We start from the raw sequence: 22,011 nt of genomic DNA, 5'->3' as shown, positions 1-22,011 counted from the left end.
AAAAGCTCCAGCTTCCATGCATGCCAAAGACCAGCCTCTAATGTCTGTTTCCAGAATTCTCTGTTAGTGGGGAAGCCAGTTGGCTGTTTTCATAGGGCCATCTGGGAGCCTGGAAGTGTCACAAGTTTGTTAGCCCTTTAGAAGTCGATTTTGTGGATGTGTCTCCTGACAGGTGGTGACCTTCGTTGAGGTGCATATAGTGAACTCGGGCGTCGGGTTTGACTCCTTCCAGCAGTCAGGCAAAAATGCCATTCAACCTCCTACACCTAAGGTTTAGTGGCCACTTGGCCTTCCTTGCCATTTGGTGCCAGCTTTTCCCCTCAAGTCCCCTCCTCTCACCTGCCAGTTCCTAGCAGATCTTGCCCAACCTGGCTATAATTCCTGTGCTTGTTTGATGGCAGCCTCAGACAGGGTCCATTTCTATGTGAGATTCAGAACAAAATAAAATACTTCATGTAGCACTCTTGTGATGGTTGATTGATCATGGCTTGCCCTGGTCTGAAGGATTTATTCTAGTTAATGGATGAGGCTCATGACGCTAATGTGAGACATTTGGAACCAGATGTAAAGCCCAGTGTTGTTGGACCTGTTCACTGCTTTGTCATTTAACAGCTATGAAACCATGTGGTAAAAAGCCCCAAAGAGAAATTTAGCCCATCTTCTTGCAGTTAAAATTTTTAGAAAAGTTTCTGGGTGTGACTTCTCACGAATCTTCATAGCACACCGATGCGCTGTGGCGCTCGATTAGGGCAATTTACTTGTATAAAAAAGACCTTTGAAAATCCTTGTGACAATAGCGTATGTCAGCGTGGATCAGTTCTGACAGCTTTTACATTGACAGTACATCACATAAGTGGGTTTCAAATAACGTCTGATTATCTAAATAATTTGCATGTTTTTCACTGGCACAAAAATAACCAGATTTAAAGAATCACTCATTTTTATTTTATCAAACTAACGGCAAGGCTTGCTTGGTATGTCTGTAACTATAAATAACAGTGTTGTTCGTTTGTGAGTTTTTGACTACCAAAAGCCTCCCAGCCTGGGACAGTTTTACTGAAGGATAAGGTCACCCTTGTTATTCCTTAGAGTCCCACCCACAACTTTGGATTTGGTGGGCGCTGCAGCATGCACCTGTGCTGGCGGGACCGTGGCTGTTGAAAACAGAGAATCCTGCTCCTCATTTTTCCCCCTTTGCTGAGGCATGTGAGACACACTGCGTACTGCAGAGAAGCAAATTTCGAAAGCACGAAGTTGGCAGTGAGGTGTACAGGACTGCTCACACCAAGCTGCTGGCCCTCCTGCGTCCTGCCAGGCGCGCATCGGGGAGTTGTGAAATGAGTTACTAGAATGAGGTAGGGCGCGAAGCCTAGCCTCAGTGTTGAGGAGCATTACTGCCTGCACGACAGCGTCAAAACAAGATTGTATTTGGCCAGGTGGGCGCGCGCCCCAAGGGCCAAACACTTGTCAGCATCTTTGCTCGGGTTCCTCCGAAGTTACTGAGGTGCAGGGAAGAGGAGGGGCCTCGCCTAGGGCGCATAAGTGATTGGCTGTCCGGGGCCCTTGGAGAGGGCGTGTGGTCCAGCCCTGGTGGAGAGGGGCGGAGCGGCCACTGTTCCTACCGCTACCGCCGCCAACACAATCACAGCCACCGCAGCCTTGGCCTCTGGGCAAGTCGTGTTGAGCAGCGGCTTCTCCGGTGTCCAGACCAGACAGGAACGCCTTACTGGGCTTGCTCCGTACCCTACCGGTGCCTGGCAGCCAAGCAGCAACCACCACAACCGACCCTGAACGTGGTGTCTCGCTGGATCTGAGCTTTCTGTGCACGTTAAGTCCCTCGGGCCCCAGCGACCCCTTGTCACTATGCCTCAGGCGACCGCTCTTGGCACCCTGGTGCTACTGTTGCTGCTACCGCTACTCCTCCGTGCTGAAGTGACTGGGGACCACTCGGATGTCGCGTTGGATTACGGGGCCTTGGAAGGCGAGGAGGGCACGGAGCAGGAGCAGCAGCTGCAATACCACGACCCCTGCAAAGCTGGTAGGTACCACCGCTGTCCCAGTCTCCGGGCAAGTCGGGCAGAAGTTTGCCTTTGAAATGCAAATGAGTGGTGGGCAAGGGGACCACTCCGCTCCTGGGAGATGTCCCGGGCTCTCGCGGGAAGGGGTGGGGGGTGTGTGGAAGACGACAATTTGTTCGGGGAAATTGCTTTAATACTCCTCCAAGTCCAGGGAGGACATCCTGGTCCCAGGTTAATCAGTGCACAACGGGTGGCGGCCTCAGGAGCGGTCCCATTGGGAATCCTGGCAGCTGTGGCAAGCAAAGCCTGTATGGCGCACGGTGGGCTCAGGTCGCCTGTCAGCCTCTAGGCACCCGTTACCTCCAGACACTGCAGGAGTCGAGCCTGGCTGGGCGCGGCGCTCCAGGCTCAGATAGAGTAGCTGGCTTCATCGGAGTTCACAGAAATTGGAAGTTTCCCGCGAAGTTTCCCAAGATCTGTAGTTACTCTTGGGAAGAGATTAGAAGCAGAAAAGCTTCACAGGAGGCAGAAGGAAGGGTCGCCTAGGGAGGATGCCCACGACTTGAATTGCTCCAGCCTTCCCCCTAGCCCCGGCAGTCTCCTCAGCACCGGACTGAGATGGAAGTCAGCAGGTGTTCTAATTCCAGCAGGAAGCTGCGCCCCAGGACAGCACCCGGTGCGCCGGCCTTTGAGTGCAAACCTTTGCCCCAGCTACAATTCCTGTTTCCCTCCAGCTACGAACCCTGATTGGGATGGGGTGGGGTGGTGGTGGTGGTGATGATGATGATGAAGCATCCCAGCAAAGGTTCCTAAGTGTCTGTCCCCCCAAAGACCCAAGCATATCCAAAGTCAGGAGCTAGATGGGGCAGTTACTAGCTGGGGACCCAGGGAGGTGCAGAACTCAAGACCATCTTGAGGCTGTTCCTGGATGGTGGTCGGGACCCACCAGTAGTGTTTTCCTTTGTCCATTGCCCAACCTGTTTCACTTCCGGTGGGCGAAAATAAGAGATAGGAGGCAAGAGAGAAGCCTTGAGGATACTTGAGGTGGTCAGAGTGGTTCCTCTGGGCACAGTGGCCCACCAGGTCTGGACAATGCATGTCAGTCCCTCAGTTCGTAGAGACCTCTCCCAGCCTCCTTTCCTCAACTCTAAATCGGAAGATAAATGAGAGGGCTCATGTGGGAATTTCTTGTCATTGGAATCAATTAGGTGTTGTCTTTATTTTTACAATTACTGAGGTGGTTCTAGCATGTAGGCTGAGTCACTTCATAGTGCATGGTGTCTGAGGTCTAGGAAAGCCTTGTGTTTTCCTGAGACCAGAGGGCCTGTGCGTATTGAAGGTAAAGCTGGGTGTGAGGGACCTGGTCTTCACCACTGGGAAGATGCCTGAAGAATCCACCTATAATTGAGGTCCCGGGAGGGAAATAAAGAGTGATTTCCGGATAAACGAAGGCACCGCGGCCTAAATGACATCCAGTCAGGATGGTCTGAGCACGGTTAGAATGGTGGCCTGGTCCTAAAAAGAGAGCACCTAAGCTTGAAATGAGGTGGAGGTGAACAGGAGCAGTCACACCTGTCAGATCCAGACCAGCTGCCCTATGGGGCTAGTAGGGGCCAGTGGGGCCAGAAGGGAGATTGGTTTGAGGAACAGGCTGGGTGCCTCATGTATGTAGGATACTAGTCTAGATGCTGCAGATCCAGAGGGAAAGATACAGATCTGACTGCAACTTCCCACCTGGTCTGAGCCTCTAGGGACAACCTGAGGCAAGTTTGCCTATTGGTTGTGCTGTGATTTCAGAGAAAATGTTGGGAACAGGGACATGAATACTCTGACTGTTCATAGACTGGACGGGATGAGCAGTCAGGGCTGGAGAGTAGAGAGGCCCGAGTGTGGCCCAGCATCCTCTACAACCATCCTTGGAGCCTTCCAGGCCCCACTCCCACCCTGGGACTCTCCCTGGACTAACCTGGTGCTAAGAGCAACCAGAAGAGAGAGAGTGATAGCAAGGGAGACAGCGAGGATGCGACTCAGGCTGCCGATCCTCCTCAGAATTCTGTCCTGTAGGGAGCACCCTTAAGGAAAGCAAAAAAGCCAGTGCACTTTGCCAAAGTCTTAGTGAAAAAACAGCTTCCCCACTAGGGGGAACTGCACTTCCTGGTAGCGTGTTTAGAGCTTACCTTCAGAAAGGGCCTCTACCTCCAGGAAACGCTAACCTCCTGGAAGCTCTCATCAGAAGGCCAGCTCCTGGCCCCTGCTTCAGAGCTTCACATATAAACCATTTCCCACCTATCCCTTCCCCAGGTGGCTCTCCATTCCATTATGCGTCCATAGTACAGAAGGAGCGGCCTGGCTCTTCACCACCTATCAGTGGACAAGTTGTGTCTGCTCTGGGCCTTGGTTTTTCCTCTATAGAATGGACATATTGAATTTGTTTGGACTCTAAGCTGACAGATCTGTCTCACTTCTTAAATATTTTTAAATTGCATTTTTTCATTTATTTTATGTTCAGGTGGGGTGCACTGGTGTGCCATGGCACGAGTGTGCAGGTCAGAGGACGCCTTTCGGAAGTCGGTTCTCTCCTTCTGTGTGGTCCCGGGGTCCAACTCAGGTGACAAGGCTTGGTAGCAGTGCCTTTGCCTGTCATGACGTCTTGCTAACCAGGAAACGCCCCTCTTGATGGATCACCTGTCTTACCCTGAACCCACATGACACCAAGTAGGGACTTGTACACGAGTCCCCTACCTCCTCTCTGTTCGGTGTCCTGTGTTTCTGTGGCTTTTGTTCCAGCCTAGCCATCAAAGTGACGTGGACTGCAGTACATGTAGCAACCCCTCTTGGGTTTATTTACCACCCTCGACACGTTCTGGTTAACACTTCTACCACTTTACCATGAACAACCATTAATGACCCCCACCTACTCTGCTGTATACCAGCTGCATGACCTGGAGCAAGACCCTTGCTCCCCCTATGTCTTTGTGTCCTCGTCATGGACAGGAATGGATTTATGACAGATTAGAGTGCATAGAAAGATATGTCTAGTGTTGGGTACATTATAAACAGATTTTCTAGAGACGTGTTGAAAGAACATCTTCATGACTGAAGCTTTGGATGCCGTTTTAAACTGTCAATTCTAAATGTACTAACATTTGACTCTGCAAAGAGGGTGGTTACTAAGTCAGTCGATGGGGGAGTGGGAACCTTCCCTGGCATGCAGATGGGGGGCAGCCATGGGCTCCTGGGCACAGTGTCTGTGGGTCCACAGGTTCATTACTGGCTTTTCCCTAGATACTGCCACATAGTTAGGCACTGTACAAGAGCTCAGACATTTTCTGTATCTCCATGCTGGCCGTTGTCCCTGTCTGCCTGCCCTCATCCCCTCATCCTCAGTGGAGTGAAGCCAGGGCTTTGTACCTCACTTCACCCCTGCCCCTGCTTCTATCTCACTCTCCGTATCTGCAAAATGAAGGTGGGAGCAAAATCTTTTGCCTTGTGATGTAACCAGGAGCCGGTTTTAGCTGGCTTCTTTAGGAAGCAGGGCCACAACCAAGGACGTGTGTGTAGACTGTGTGGGTAGGAGGGTGAACCAGGAACAGCAGGGAGGGAGCTGAAAGTATAAGGCAGGGAAGAAGAATTCAATCAGGGATTGAGATTCAGATGGCTGCTCTGTCTAGGTGGTGAGCTTTGGGCCCTCCAGGGCTTCTTAGTATCCTCCAAGTACCTCCTAGAATCGTCTATCCAGGGAAGAGAAGACTGAAATAAACCCGAAGTGTGTAGCCCTTTGTGGTTTATATTAGTTTCCCGCTCTATTTTTGGGGAAGAACTCACCCCTAACTTGGTATACAACAGCCTGTCTGGTGAACCATTACAACTGTGCCTTAGTGGATTAAGAACAGATAGGGAGGTGTGTGTCTGTCAGCTAGAAAGACCTGCAGGATTGACGCTGAGGGGCTGCAATCCACCTGAGAGCTCCCGGACCCGTGTGTCTGCCCACAGCCTGCCTGTTCATTGGACTGTTGGATAGAGATGCTCAGGTCGCCTCCCCGTGTGACTGTGGTGTAGGTGCTCCCTCACAGCACAGCAACTAGATTCCAGGTAGATCTAAGAGGACCAGGTGGGAATTCCCGTGCCTCTGTTGACCACCTCACATCCTCACACCCAGCGTGAGGATGAGCCTCTGCCCCAGCTGGGACGTGACTCCCTTTCACCAGCGGGATAGCTGTAAAAATGACGTTGTTAGAAAGCAAATGGAGTAAGGGAGTGTGGGTAGCCAGGTTTGCAAAACTGACCTGCCACGCTCCTGTGACATTGACTGGGTCCTCTCTAGATTTAGGGAAGGTTCTAAAGTTGAAAACTGGGAAGACAGGCAGTGGGTATGTGCCACCTCCCAGAATTGATTTGAAGAGTTTGGGACTCAGGTCATCAAAACCGCCTGCATGAGGCTTGGGTGATGCGGAGAAGCCCAGGCAGTCTGTGTAAATCCAAGGGAACTGGCTGCCAGCCTGCGGCACCTGCTTACTACTTAGCTAGTGGCTTGGCAAATGCCAAAGGCGCTGGGCAGCTGTGTGTGCTGGATTCACATGTGATATGTGGAGTTGTTGGCTCCCGATGGCTTAAGGCTCAGGAGCCAAAGTGAGAGCTACAGTGTGACAAATGGTCCATCACTCATTTTGGGCTACCCCTGGCCCCTGCCCGTGATTTCAAATCTCACCTCTGGAATTTGGAGCCTCACTCTACCCTTCTTATTTGCCTCAAGATAGCCCAGGCTGTCCTGGACTTGTCCTGTAGACCAGGCTGGCCTCAAACTCAGAGATTCATTACCTCTGCTTCTGGAGTGCTGGGACTAAAGGCATTCGTCACCACCGCCCAGCTTTCCAAGGAGGTCTTTTTGAAGGTTCACCCAGAGACCTTTCTGGGGAAGCGACTGTCAGCAGTCCTCCAGGTCCTGATGGAAGGTCATTCACCTTTGCAGTATCTGGGCCTCAGTCTCTGTGTCTGGTACCCGGAGCGGCATCTAGCTCACTGTGATGTTTGCAGTATCTGAAGGATGCTGGCCTTAGGTGGATTGGGCTTACGGCTAAAGGAACTATGCGTTTGCCCTCGGTGTGGGCCATGTAGCAGCCCTTACCTAAGACTGTCAGAAGAGGAGGCAGAGGACAATAGGGTCAAGTAGTCTCTCCTGGAAGCTTGCCTTCCTGTCCCTTATGAGTCTCTTAAGGCTCAGCCCCCAGTGAGAGCAGCTGGTGTGTTTACATCTTCCTTTACATCCTCTCCTGCCCTATACGGTCCTTGCTGATGGGCAGATGGCTGGTTTAATGGAATTCAATTTCTCTAAGGCCTTGTATGTTAAATGCCTTTTCAGTCTCCAGGCAGGAGCAGCATCTGGTCCACCTGTCTGCCCTTTCGCAAGGCTATGTGAGTGTGAGGAAGTTACTGAACCTCCCTCACCCTGTTTTCTCAGTTGCCAAGGACTCACCCAGCTTTCAGGATTGCCACAAGGACTAAATGGTAGATGTTTTATCTGAGCCCAGCTTCTGGCACCAGGAGGTGCTCAGCGATGGGCATTTATGTCATCTGAGGGCAGAGCAGGTGCTCTTAAGCACTTTGGCTTGCAATAAGTGATCTCATAATTGCATGATCAGAGTTGGGATTCACTCTTGTTAAACAGTGTCTCAGAAGTAAGAGGGATCGGAGCTGGAGAGGTGGCTCTGCAGCCAAGAGCAGGGCTGTTCTTCCACAGGACCAAAATGGTGGCTCCCAACCATCTATAACTCCAGTCAGAGGATCCGATGCCTCTTCTACTCTCTGGATGCACCAGGCATGCAAGAGGTACCCAGATATACATGCAGGCCAAATGCCCTCCCCTGAGTAAAAACAATTAATTTTAAAGAAGTATGAAAGATATTTTTAAAAAGTGAAGGGTAAGTTTTATGCCACTTTCACTATATTTCAATAAAAATAAAGAAAACAGAGAAGGGTGTATGTCTAGGGAGGAGACTCACTACCTTGGCTTCTGTGTAAGGGTCAGCCAATTGGCTCAGGGCTCAGCTCTTACATCTGCCCAGGCAAGCAGATACAGTACACGAAGCATCAAGTGCCAACTGTAATCCAGGGCTCCCAACAATGGCCAAGACTTTTGCTGGACAGGCAGTGTCTGGGAAAGGGGAGATGAGAATGGGGAACTCGACAGGTCCCTCACAGATGAGGCTGCTCTGGGAGCCCAAGCACAGTAAGAAACACCACTCCGCACCCCTCAGCCTCATCCCCACAGGAGACATGCAATATGGTGACTGCTACTTTGCACACAGGGGGAAACTGAGTTTTAGGCTTGGTCTTTCTGCTCTCCATTGGACTCATGTGCACCGTGAAACCTCAGAGGTAGGCTCCCAGGTCTTACATCACTGGGGGCCCTCCTGATGGGCTTTTCGTGCCCCTTCCTGGGGTCCCTGCTCAGCACTAGGGTCAGGGAGTGCTAATGGGAATAACCTTGGATCTGCAGCACCCTGGCATAGGTAGTCTCCAAACTGGTGTTAAAGGTCTAAGAGCTTGCCAGACTGTCCCCTGCAGACTGTCACCCAGGCTGGACATGATTGGCTCAGAAGGAAGATACCTCTGGATGGAAGCCAAGTGGACATATTATTCCATAGTATGTCTGTGGTTAGCTATGGGCCTCTGGCTGACCACTCTCCCTAGGACCCTCTCCTGCGGTGTTCCACACCCATACTTCAGCCTAGTCTCACTCAGTAAATGTGAACCTCTGTGTAACTGTGTGGCTCCTTAATGACCTGTCGCATCTCCAACTGTGCAGATTGGATCTGTTCATGTGATCACCGGTCGCCATTACTAGGAGACAGTTGTGGCAAAGCAAGAATACCGGTACTGGAAAGTATCAGAGTTTGGAGTTAAAACCTCTGAGAAGGCCTGTCTTAGCTCACTGGGCAAATAAAACACTATATAAATATAGACTACATAGGGTTTCTTGGTAGATTACATGATTTCATAGAGACACAGCTCTTAGGAGAATGCTTGGAACATGGGAGATATTTACTTCTAAAAGCCTTTACCATCGCTTGTGCTGTTCTCACTCACTGAAACCCCACAAGCTTTCTGAGTTGACAGTACCCAGTGACTGGACATATTAAAAGACCTGTGTTTTCTTGCCATGCTTGATTGATGTGTGTAGCTCCTGTATGTTTAAGATTTACCTCAAAACTATAGTCAGTCAAGAATCTCATAAACCCATGGAAGGTGTTGAGTTGAGAGCTTGACAGCAAGCTAAGAAACCAGTCCCAAGTCTAGGGGTCAACAGTGGGACCTGGCTCCTCCCGACTTCTCCAAGACTGTATTCCTGTGGCCTCCAACTTCCGAAGAGTCTAGGTACCAGGGAGGTTAGCTTCCATGGCACATCGGAGAGTGGTGTGCTTCTCCCCACAGTCACTTTATGAGTCCTCAGATCATGGCATCTCATCCTCACCAGGGTGGCAGTGATGATAAGGTCAACCCTCCATTGTGGGTCTGCCTATGAGCCTTGGCCATACCTGATGTTTATAAAGTACCCAGTGCTGCCTTTCCACACAGACTGGGAGACTCGGGGGAAGCCCCTGGGGTATGCCCTGGGCTTTTAGGCTCTTGCAGGTACTGCAGGCCATGGTCTAGGCTCTGCCCAGGTAAGAACCTGGGCTGGAACATTTACCTGGTTACCATAGGGACAAGGACATCAAATCACTGCAGAAACCTTTTTCTACCCATGGCCAACAAGCACATCTCTATTCTTACCCAATCTCGAGGTTGTCGGGAAGCCACAGGCAAGCCTCTTTTCCATGACTTTTTTTTCTCCCTTGGCCCAGATCTAGATAAAGATGAGAGAGTTTTGATCCCAAGACATTCTTGGTTACAAGGTGTTGGAAAGAGTCAACTAATAAATGCAAGATCTTGAAATGTATCTCCTCTCTCTTCTCTTTCTGGAAGAGGGATGTTCCTGGGGGGAACATGGGTGGACGGTCAGGTGAGAGAGAAGGATACAGCCATGTTCCCTTGAAGAAGGAAAGGAAGGAGATGGACCAGCTTCCCAGGGAAACCCTTGTTTGGAGGGGCCAACATCCTGTTGAAGGCGCTGTTGTCAGCATGACACAGCCTGTGGCTTGCAGTTCATGGTGACTTTACTACCTGTGCGAGGTGACCAAATTTCCTAATCTCTCAGAGTCTCAGTTTACTCCTTTGGGAAATGAGAATGGCATTCAAGTCCAGCACGATGGTTTGCTTGGAGATTAATGTGGCCGTCACTGTGTGGAGTTTAGTGCGCCGTCCTTGGTAGCTCTTCTCTGGGTGCATTGTTTTTTCCCCTTAAGAATTTCCCTGTGAATGACAGGCCGAGTTTCTTGTGAGTACTTCTCTCTCCCTCTCAAGGCCGCGGAGTTCTCTTGGGATCCACAGCAAGTGACAAGTGTTAATTTCCACCGCTCCTTGGCTCTTAACCGTGAAGCGAGGAGAGGGTGGCAGATACCGATATGCAGAAGAGGTTTTCCCTTGTACCCACTCAGCCTGCTCACAATCTCCTTCTGCCTGGATGCAAGCCTAGCAACGGAGCCCAGCTTTCTTGCTGATTGGTTAGCGATCTATCTGTGATCACACCATCCTCTAACTGCTCCTGCCAATTGCTAATCGATAGTCTCAGACTCGCCCGCAGAACACTCAAGCGTTGGTGTTCAGCCTTGGTCTGCCTGCTTCACCAGCTGGGCCATTTAGCTCCCCGCCTCATGCTGCAATTTGCCCACCACACTTCCGTTTCCTCCCACCTGGGTTACTGGGTGCTGACGTGAGTCCTTGAATCCTGTTCCCACAGGGAATTGTCAAGCTGCCTGCTCTTTTTAAACTCTTCTCCAAGCCCCGGGCCAGTTGTCCCCACCACCCCATCCCCCGCCCGTCAAGCTCTTTGCCTTTCCCCATTGGCTCAGAAGTGGTCACAGGTGCAAGAGTCCATCCAGGTGCTTTAGCAGGACACCTGGTCATAAGCCATTGACTTTCTCACTTTGCCCTGTGGCCCAAACCAAGTCCTGCCTGCTCTGGGTCCGACTTTGAGCCTGTCTGCCTCATTCCATCCCTACTGCTTGACCTAAGCCCCGCCCCTTCCCCCTCCCACATCTACCCCTCCCTCCCACGGCACCTTTGTGGATTCCTACACTCTCCAAATCTGTTTTGCATACTACAGACAGAATGGTCTCTTTTTCTCTTCTTTATTTTCTTTTATTGGACATTTTCCCCATTCGTATTTCAAGTGTTATCCCCTTTCCTGGTCTCCCCTCCAGAAACCCCCTTTCCCATGCCCCCCTCCCATCATGCTCCATGAGGGTACTCCTAACCCCCCCTCCTGCCTCCCCACCCTAGCATTCCCCCATACTGGGGCATCGAGCCTTCACAGAACCAATGGTCTTTCCTCCCTACAAGGACCAACTTTTGCTACATATGCGGCCAGAGCCATGGGTCCATCCATGTGTACTCCTTGGTTGGTGGTCTAGACCTTGGGACCTCTGGAGTGTCTGGTTGGTTGACATCGTTGCTCCTCCTATGGGATTGCAAACCCCCTCAGTTACCTAAGTCCTTTCTTTAACTATTCCACTGGGGACCCCGTGCTCAGCCCAATGATTGGCTGTGAGCATTTGCCTCTGTATTTGTGAGGCTCTGGCTGAGCCTCCCAGGAGATAGCCATATCAGGCTCCTGCCAGCCTGCACCTCCTAGTGTCCCCAACAGTGACTGAGTTTGGTGACAACATGTGGGATGGATCCCCCAGGCTGGGCAGTCTCTGGATGGCCCTTTCCTCAGTCTCTGCTCCACTCTTTGTCCCCAAATCTCCTCCTGTGAGTAACTTGTTCCCCCTTCTAAGACAGACCGAAGCTTCACATGCTTCACATGGTCTGTGAACCGTATCTTGGGTATTCCACTGAAGGACATCTGGGCTCCCCCCAGCTTCTGGCTATAATAAATAAGGCTGCTATGAACAGAGTTGAGCACGTGTCCCTGTTATATGCTGGATATATGCCCAGGAGTGGTATAGCTGGGTCCTCAGTGTGTAATCTTATAGTCTAGTCACAGGAACCAAGAGAATGCAGGATTAGGAGGGGGTACAGAGGAGTGGAGAAGAAGATACAATCATGAAGAGAAACTTATACCCAGCTGATACCCTTAGTAGGTTGTAGGGGATTTAACACAGGGCCTTAGTGTATTCTTTTTTTATTGGATATTTTTTTTATTAACATTTCACATGCTATTCCCTTTCCTGACTTCCTGTTCATAAACTCCCTATCCCATTCCTCCTCCCCCCAGAATGGTCTTTTAAAACTCACATCTGACAACATTTGCAGAATCAGACCCAGTTTAGGATGGTTCAGAACTTCCCAGGCATTTGGAGTGAGAATGGGTGGTCTCCGTGGCTGCCCACCATTTCCTGCAGGCCCCTCCCTATCACCTGCCACTCTTCCCTGGGGGAGGGTCTTCCTGGCAGCTTCTCTGGGCTCTCCCTGCAGGCATCCCAGGCTTCGCTCAGACTCAGCCTGCAGAGCCCCATATAATATCGGATTCTTTTTTTTTTTTTGTAGATTGCTCATTATTTATAAAGTTCCTTTACTTTTCCATATGGCATTTTTTTCCCCTAAATAGAACGGATTAGAGTTACTGACGTGTGGCAACTTGCTCAATGACTGTCCACACACCAGACAATAAAGCTACTGGGGGAAGAAACAAGGCTCCCTCAGTTTCCTGTCACCAGTAGTGTCAGCACCTGGATAGTGTCAGTAGTATTTGTCAAATGAGCACCGAGTAAGTGGGATACCATAGGGATCCAAAAGGTAGGACTCACCATGGGTGGATTAAGGAAGGATTACTGGGAAAGGGTGTGGAAAGCCCCCAGCTTAGGCCAGAAGGATGGGATGCAGGCAGAGCACTGTGAGTCAAGGGAAAGCCTTGGGAAGCTCGGGATGTGACTAAGCTGGGACTGTACCCTGGCTTATTTTGAAGAACAATGGTGACAAGATTGAAATAAACTTGGAAAAAAGGGAACTCGAAGTGGAGTAACTTGAAACACATCTCAGGGAAATGGGGAGCTACCGATGGCTTTTGAATGGTTATTTCTGGAAAGATGCACAATGCTTAGGATCTACAGAAACAAGAAGCACCTGGCTGGGATGGCTAACCCTGGGAGGGGAGGACCATTATTATCCTGGGAGCGGGAAGGGAGAGGGGATGAGACTGGATCGCACTCTGTGCTGTGAGGGCCCTGAGCTTCGATGTACAGAAAGGCCCTTCCAGCAACATGAAGAGACCACTGAGACATGTTCAGCAAGCAATGGGACATCTGTGAGATGGGAAGGGGAGAAAGCGCTTTAACAAATTGTTTTCCTGGCTTACACATCATGGTGGAAGGGCACGTGTGCTTCCAGACCCTCTGTACGTGCTCGTAGCAGCAAGTCCCCTTTCTCGAATATCTGTGTGGCTCTGAACCTTCTACTCCATATCCTTAGTGTCACAGACCTCTTTCTGTGGCAGTGAAGATGCTTATGCAACAAGCAGACTTACATAGAGAGCATCAATTTAATAGTGTTCATGGTTGCATGGAAACACTGTCATTTGCTTACCAAGTCCCCTTTGTAAGACACAGATTCCCCCTCCCGATTGTTCCCTTTTTCTTTTGTAAGCAATGATGCTGGAGTCATGCTTGTGGCCTGGTATTTATTTACTGCACACTGGAGAGTGAACCCTGGCAGGGCCTTGAGCGTGTTACAGAAACACTCCGCCCACGGCTCGTTTTGTTGTTTTGAGACAAGGTCTCAGAAGCTGCCTATGCAGGCCTCACAATTCCCTATGTAGCCCAAACTGGTCTTGAACTTGTGGTCCCTCCCCCTCCCTTCCCCAAATACCTAAGATGATGTGTAAGTCAGCATTAAGCTAACTAGATATTTATACATGTCTTTATTTCTTGATTCTAAATTCCTATAAATAGAGTTGCTAGAAGTATAGATGCTCATGGGGTCTGGGCTGTGAACACAGCACATGCTCAGCACACCTGAGACCCTGGTGCAATGCCCAGCACAACCAAAGCAAAATGAACCAAGTGGCCACATTCTTTTCTCTTCCCTGCATTCCCAAGAAGGTTGATCGCGTGTATTCCAGCTTTTGAAGATCAGCGCTCGGGCTTGAGGAAAGTGTTTTGTTTTGTTTTTTTTTTTCAACTTGCAGTTACCATTTGATTTGCATTTCTTTTCCGAATGATCTTGAACACTTAGACATGCCTTTAACACTGAGTGGGCTCCCTTAAAGAGTGAGAATGTCGACTGTTCTCTGTCGTACTTGCCACGCGTAATTTCTGGAGAGATCATTTGCTTCTTTAGAAAGCAGAAAAGGCATTTCATACTATAGAACTGTTTTGGGCCCCACTCCCCATGACTGTATCAGTCAAGATTAAGTGCTGAGTTACTGACCCGAGTCAGTCTACTGTCTGTCATAGTGCAGGCGAGAGACTCCTACCACAGCAGTCACTTACTTGGAGAGCAATTAGTAAATTTAGAGTGCATAGTTGTTAATCTGAAAACGGGGACAAGAGAAGGTAGAGAGAACTTAGATGAAAGCAGGGGTGCTGGGTGTACGAAGGGACTTCCAGGAAAGGCACGGGCTCCCTACTCCCATCCCTCAGGCTGGAATCTGAACTTCTTAGGAGAGGGCGTGGTTACAGCCCCTGGAAGCTGAAGTTCATGGAGATACTCTGGCTCCATTATTGTCGGGACTTACGCTCCAAGACCTCCAGTGAATGACTAGAGCCACTGGTCTGTACTTGAGTCTCCCTTATAGGCCATAGCGCCAAAGCTAATCTGGCTCATGTTTCACGCCTCAGAGCTTCCTTCCTGCCATGATGTTTGAGCTTGTCCCTTAACTATGGTCAAGGAAGATACAGCCAATCAGAACACAGATGCTGTGACCATGAATCAGATGACTGAGATGACCCACTAAGTGACTGATGGGCAGGTAATATGTACTGAATGTATATGATGGATAGAGTCATGGGCTAAACAGGACAGGATATCCCAGTGCACGATTTTATTATTCTACTCAGAACAGCACGTGGGGTAAAACACTAACCATCTCTTTCTGGAACGTTCCATTTAGTTTCCTTCAAGTACAGTTCATTGTGGATAAGTGAGGCTGTGGAGAAGCGGGCAGATGGGCAGCAGGAAAAGGCCGGTTGGCAAGGAGCCGCCCAGTGGAGGGAGACTGGAAGACCTCCAGTGGCTGAAGCCGGTGGCGCTTTTGAATGAGGCTGGCAGCAACTCCTGCAGGGGCAAGAGAGATGAGGCCTCCAGAACCAGCGAGCAAGGGTTTTCCATGATGCAGTGGCATCCAGGTCTCTCTCCCCGTGCGATAGATGGTGGAGGGGGTATTTTTACAGCGCCCAGCTCCAGAACCACGAGAGAACAGGGAGGCGTGGGGCAGGCAGGCAATGCGTGACCACAGCTGGAAAACGACATCTGTGTCTTTGTCACATCAGGTTCTGGAGTCTGCAGTCTAGGCTCATGGAAGCTCCATCTTGGATATGCTCCAGGAGCCAGGGCCCATCATCTTTCTCCTTTCTCTACCTGGGAGAGGCTCTTCTCTTCATAGTCCAAGATGGCAGCCAGAGCCCTAGACCGCCACTGGCAATCTGGCTGTGAGAGGCAGGTAGAAGTTGCATAAAGACTACGAGAAGAGGCTTCTCATTTGCCATGTATGCATCCTCTCATTGGCTGGAACGTAGTCACGTGGCCATAGGGAGCTCCCTTGGAATCTGGAGGTTTTACTGTCGAGAGCGCTTGAACTCAAGTCCCAGGTTCTTTTCTTGTAGAAGCAGAAAAGGAAACTGGTAAAAGCAAAAAGCAGCCTTTGCCACAGTCAGCCGAATGTGCTGGGCTTTTACGCAGAAGGTTCAGTTAAGATAACAGGCCACAGGCATTGCTGTAAGTTAACCGGCCGCTCTGCCAAAACTAATGGAATGTTGTAGCTGGGAGGGAACCCTTGGGGGTGTCTACTCTAAATGCCTCACTTTCCCAGTGAGAACCCTGTGGTGTGGAGGGGCAGTATCTTATCGGGAGTCACAGGCTGGAGCTCAGCCCCAGGCCTTTTCTTCTCTCCACTTAGTATATCTTCCCACTCCGCTCACTGCGTAGGCCTCCAGCTTCAGAGTGAGTCACGCACAATTGCTCGTGTAATTTATGGCTCCTTGAAAGATCATTCCACAGCGGAGAGATTAGGGTTTATGAAACGCCGGTCCCGTAGTCAAAACACACACGACGTACAATTAAAATCTGAGACACTCTTTAGGATGCAAACTGCATCTTCCCCGCTGTTGTTGAGTACAGTCGGTGAGGGCTTCCGCTGGGGGACGCAGCGGGTGGAGATGGCAGGCAGTCATATTGTGCTGGAATCCGGTAGTGGGAAGCGGAGTCCAGGTCAAAGGAGTTGTTTAGCTCCCTTCGCTTTTCTCAGCTGCAGAAATAGCCAAAAAGTCTTTCTCACGACAGCTACGTGAGTGAGGATGTCCTGCGGGAAACAGGGTCACCGTGCATGGTTTATATTAATGAAGGAACTAGCCCGAGACACAGAGTTTAAGGAGTGAGGCAAGCGAGCTCTCCCTGCAACTAAGAATCAGGGAGGAAACAATGTTACTGGCGTCAGAACCGGTGGGAGGTGACGCAGCCCCAAGAGATACCGTGGCCAGGCCTGGAGCACCACAGCAGAGAAGAAATACCCAGACCTCCCACCCAACCCCACCCCTGGCACTGTCTGCAGCGGTTTTTTTCCCCCCTGATTCAAAGCGAACACAGTGAAAGTGGGCAAGGGAATTGGGAGGTGCAGGTGCAGGAGCAGGCCTACTGGACAAAGGACTGAGCAGAGAGGCCTGGCTCCAGTCATTCATTTACAGGGAGCACCGTGTTGACCACATTAACAATTTGTGAGTGGGAAAGAGAGGACGTGGGCAGTGCCCCAGTGCTGGTGACAGACACTACTGACTTAACTCTTCCCCGTGTGTCTAAGAAGTCACCAGTTGGGTAGGGAAGTTCACCAGACGAAGTCTATCTGGAGCTTTAAAGCATAGGTAACCTTGCAGCTATGACAGACCCCGTCACACCAATCTGCTGCCTACATTTTATAGTTTCAGCTTGCCGAGCGGTGTTTTTTTTTTTTTTTTTTTTTTTTGGTTCTTTTTTTCGGAGCTGGGGGACCGAACCCAGGGCCTTGCGCTTCCTAGGTAAGCGCTCTACCACTGAGCTAAATCCCCAGCCCCCGAGCGGTGTTTTTTATTGCAGTGAGTCGAGCTGTAGCGTGACCACCGAAGTATCAGGGTGACAGTACTCTGATCTGTAGATGAAGGGTCCAGGCAGAACACACAGCTACCTTGGGCAAGGCAGCCGCCAGCACAGGCTGCAGCCAGACCCTCTTGGCTCATCTGCTATGAGATGCCAACAGCTTGGGGCTGTTCTACAGAACTCTGCTGTGTAGGGCGCTCTCCCAGGTCCTGACCGACCCAGGACACTTGGATCCTATTGGGCCTCTGATGTGTGCACTCAGACCCCTTAGATCATCCTTAACTAGAGCAAGCAGGTAATGGGCTCTGGTACAGTGGAGGGTGGGAGGACAAGAGTCCACTTGGACACCATTTTTCAGTTGCCACTGGGCCTATGTGACTCTGTACTAAGACGGATTAAGAGGTCATGTACAGGTTCAATGGATAGGAGGGTTGAGATCAATGAGGGACATTTGTCCTGGGAGACAGTAAATCAGAAGAGGTCTGCTACCTGTCATCCCTCATATGAAGAAAAGCATGATGGGAATCCGATGCTTTGCCTCCCTGGATTCCTCCAGCGAGGAATAAGTATGTTGTTTAGGTGGCTTTTACATTTTTGCCATCCTAGAAATTCCTGGATCCAAACTTGTTGTTTTTTTTCTTCCCTTAAGACTCCAATATAAAACCCACAATGAATCTATTTTGCCCAATTAAAATATTTACTGTTTCCTACTCCTCTCTGCCATATGTTCGCAGAGCCTAGCCATCCATCCCGCAAGAAGGCCATTTCTCCAGGAGCAGCTGTGGGCTCTGCAGACCGGAGGCTTCCCATGCTAAACAGACCCTGCCCTTTAATCTGCACCCAAAGATCCAGGAGGCACGGTTCACACTTGCCTGCTTCCTCCCTGGCCTCGCAAGCCAAACCTCTCCCCCGCCCACTTGCTACCGAGTGCGCTAAAATTTAGGGTCATGGTTTCAAAGTTCATGGTCCTGAGAATAAACAATTAAACTATTGTGGTTGCATAGAGCCGTGGACCCCATTAACACCGTCCCATGAATATTTATAGCTGGGAACTACAAAAGAACATAGAAGCCATATTGTATCCCTGGAGCTTTTCCTTGCATGGGGTCCTTTCTCTGTGGGTTACTTTAATGTAAGCTTTGCCGATTTAGTTGCACACTTTAAGCCGATTAACTTTTTACTTAAAAAAAAAAACCCTCCCTGTTTGTTTGTACATACACTTCCCTGACAAAGATTCACACAAAACTGCTTCAAACCTGGCAAATCCCTCTGTTGGAAACTCACAGAACTAAAAGCATCTCTGGGTAGGATTTCCCTGTAATTCTCCTGCCTCTGACCTCGCCACCCCATCTCTGCAAGTTTCCCCGAGAGGAATGGCGGTAGTTTGAATCCCCCGTGTTTGGTTCCTGCACTAACCTAGGCTTATCCCCATCTAAAAGTGCTACCAAGGTGCCTCGCTGCTTGAGATGCCACAGGGATGGGCAAATGCCAAGCCGGAGGTGGATCTCACTGATCTCTAAAAGACACAGGAAGGGAACCAAACAATTGTTGGGGGGGGGGGACTTAGAGGCCACTGACTCTGTTGGTTCCCAAACTTGAGTGTGAGTGAGAACAGGGTGTGACAGAGCCTGTGTTTAAATGTGTGTTCCCGGGCTCTGTTCCTGGAGGTGTTGCTTTTGTCACTTTGGTTGAGACTGGGAGTTCCGTACACCAACACCCTTCTTAGATGCTCATTGCAAGTGGATTGCGGGCCCAACCTCCAGCAGCTTGGAGCTGCTCAGCTGTCTCTCGTGCTGGTGAGGAAACGCCAATGAGAACAAACGTCACTTGTATGGGATCATGAACAGCTTCCCGTGTGCGTTGTGGAAGTGTGCACCGTGCCAGCGCAGACATCCTGGGATACATAGCCCCGTAGCGTGAGATTTGTGGTTAGGCAGGATGAGGATTGAAAAGTTCCCCAAGCTCTAAGTGTACATGAGAAAGTAAGGAAATGGCTGACTTGTAGAGGAGAGGGAAGGGGAGGGACGTGGGGGAGAACTCACACTGAAGGCTTCCTCCACGCAGAGGCCAGGTTTCCTGGGGTTTGGAGAGAGTTTCTGGGTGAGTCATGTGGCCAAGAGGCTCTGGGAAGGCTAGGGGCTTGCAGGTCTGTGCTGTCTGGGAGCTGGTGAGGAATAACTTGTCAAGGGTGGCTGGTGCTGACAGCATCGGATGGGGTCTCCCTCTGCCTGGCTCAGAGACTTCCAGTTCTGTGGGTCTGGGACCCTGAGTCAGGCACCTGGTTTCATTAAACACTGCCAGAAACCCACTGTCTCCGAGACTCATAGAAACTCTAACAGGAAGGGTCGTGAGGGATCTCCAGGATCACCTTCCTTCACTCTGTCCCCTCTAAGCACCTGTCTGGCTGTCTGGTCTTGGTCATGACAGGCGCTCATCTGAAGCAGACTGCAGAGCTCACCCAGAATCTTAGTTCCAGAGGCTGGTCCTGTACAGGAACAGAGAACTGAGCTCAGATCTGAGGTTGGAGTCAAAGGTCTGATTTCTCACTAAGATCCTCCATTGGTTGCACACGACCTTCCTCAGGTCGTTCATTCTTTCATTTATGAAGCAGTTATGTAGGTCAGGCCCTATGCTGGGAGCTGGGGGAGGGTGTGTGCATGGAAGGAATGTCAAACCATGACATGTGGCACCAAAGTGAGGGACTCCTCAGAACCTCTGCACCCTGGCTGCTCTCCAAGCCCTGGATCCATTGACCATGTCTACTCTTCCTTCTCTGCCCCTTTGAACCTCTCTGTTCCTGTGACCCCATGACCTCATGACCTACATTTTCAGGAATCCACATGGCTATGTCCAACAGTACCACTAGCTTTCCTTCCTTCACTGGGACTACTTCTGATCCTGCCCCCTACAGAGCCTTGCCACTTGTCACATCTCTGCATACATCATTCCTTTGGCCAGCATGCTCTTGCCTGTGCTCCCTGCCCAGGTTCTGCTCATTTTCAGTTCCCATGCTTAAGTGCCACCCTTTGACGCACTGTCTGGTGCTAAAGGAAGCACACCTTGGCAATGTGGCTGTTGATGGCATCAGAGTGGAAGGAGGTCTCCCTCTGCCTGGCTGGGGACAGAGAGAGTGCCACTGTGGATGGAGAACAGACAGGATGAAGTGCTATACTGAGCACACCCTGGGGTGGAGGATGCTGGACAGGAATCTGTCCCAGTGACTTGTCCCTGTCATATTGTGAGTCTTCCTCCTCCATAGCTAGAAGGCACAGGCACGCAGGATAACCCTGGAAGGAATAGAATTTAGGAGCTGTGACATGCTATGCACAGACCGTCATAGCACTAGTGAGCTGAAGCTGCTACACCAGCTTGTGAGAGCTGTGTTGCCTCCTCTAACTTTACCTTTGGTGACTAAAACCAACCAGGGCAGCAGCTTTGCCCCAGGCAATCAGTCAACATTACTAACTCAGCCTGTGTCTGCCCCAGCTCCTGCTAAACACCAGCGCGGGTACCACTTACTGAGTAGGGTTATAAAGTTTGCCTTTAGGGTTGGCGAAACGACTCAGTGGATAAGAGGGTTTGTTCTGAATCCTGACAACTGGAGTTCCACTCCCAGAGTTCCCATAAAGATGGGAGGAGAGGAGTACTGACTTCATAAAGCTGTCCTCTGGTCTCCACGTGCACACATGGGCAACGACAATAAGTGAGACAAATCTAAACATTTTTAAAAGAAAGAGTACCTTTAAAATTGGTCTCTATTTTTAATATTTCTACAGTTTGCATGTATTAACTTTAAAATATATTTGATGAAGAGTGTAATAAAAAAAACAATACCTGATGTTGACCTCTGACCTCTAGGCATTTGTACCTATCTGTGCTTGCCCACTTCCTACACACATGCACACATTTATACAAACACTGCACACGTGTGCATACACAGATTTCTTTCAACTGCTTTATGAAGATTCCCTCTCTCCTTTCTTTCTTCCTTCTTTATCTTCTTCTTAAATTTAGAGAGCAGGTCTCTCTTCACAGTCTAGGCTGGCATGGAACTCATTATCTAGCCCCAGGCTGGCCTTGCATAGAGATTCTTCTTCTCCACCTTCCTGAGTTCTAGGATCACAGGTGCAAGCCTCCACGCCTAGCTACAGGTCTCTAATTTTTATTTCTGAAAGGCATTGTTCTTACTGTAGATCATTCACCATCTCTTTCTGAACTGCCCTTACCTTATGGGTCAGGATGTCATAGTCAAACAGTACCTCCTGTTGACAGCTCTCTGAATTGCAGGGTTAAAGCTCTGGCAAGGTCAGACAAGTGCAGTTGAGGGTAAAAGGGATTTCTATGGAATTGCATCTGAGATTCTTTCTGTGATTCTGCAGTTCCGAGTCTCACAAAGGTCACCCAGTGCAATTTCTTCATTATGGCCGTGAAAGACACAACAGAATAGCAAGGAGCCTGGGACTCGGGTGTTGGGGACAGTGTCTTGTTGCCGTTACTAGTGCTTTGCAGAGTTTAGTGTGTATGTGATTTAATCGAGGGATCTTTTAAGCATGTGAGTCCTTTCTCAGTAAGTCTAAGATGGCCTCCGAGGTTTTGTCTTTCTGTCAAGCTCCATGATACCACCAATGGTCCTGACCCATGGATGACAGTCCGACTCACTGGCAGTCGG

General features: G+C 50.1%; 1 protein-coding gene across 1 annotated transcript in view; it reads left to right on the top strand.

Annotated features, from left to right (window-relative positions):
* The first annotated feature begins 1,611 nt into the window (after window positions 1-1,611).
* The window catches only part of Tll2 (tolloid-like 2), a 115,517-nt gene continuing 95,117 nt past the window's right edge, over window positions 1,612-22,011 (top strand). The window contains 1 exon segment of the mRNA NM_001191898.2: window positions 1,612-2,038. Coding sequence (NP_001178827.1) covers window positions 1,864-2,038 — 175 coding nt within the window. The 5' untranslated portion in view covers window positions 1,612-1,863.

This window comes from Rattus norvegicus, chromosome 1 (genome assembly GCF_036323735.1).
Source record: "Rattus norvegicus strain BN/NHsdMcwi chromosome 1, GRCr8, whole genome shotgun sequence".
NCBI classification, from domain to species: domain Eukaryota; kingdom Metazoa; phylum Chordata; class Mammalia; order Rodentia; family Muridae; genus Rattus; species Rattus norvegicus.
Note: the sequence above shows the minus strand (reverse complement) of the source record. Positions and strands in the feature narration are given on the sequence as shown.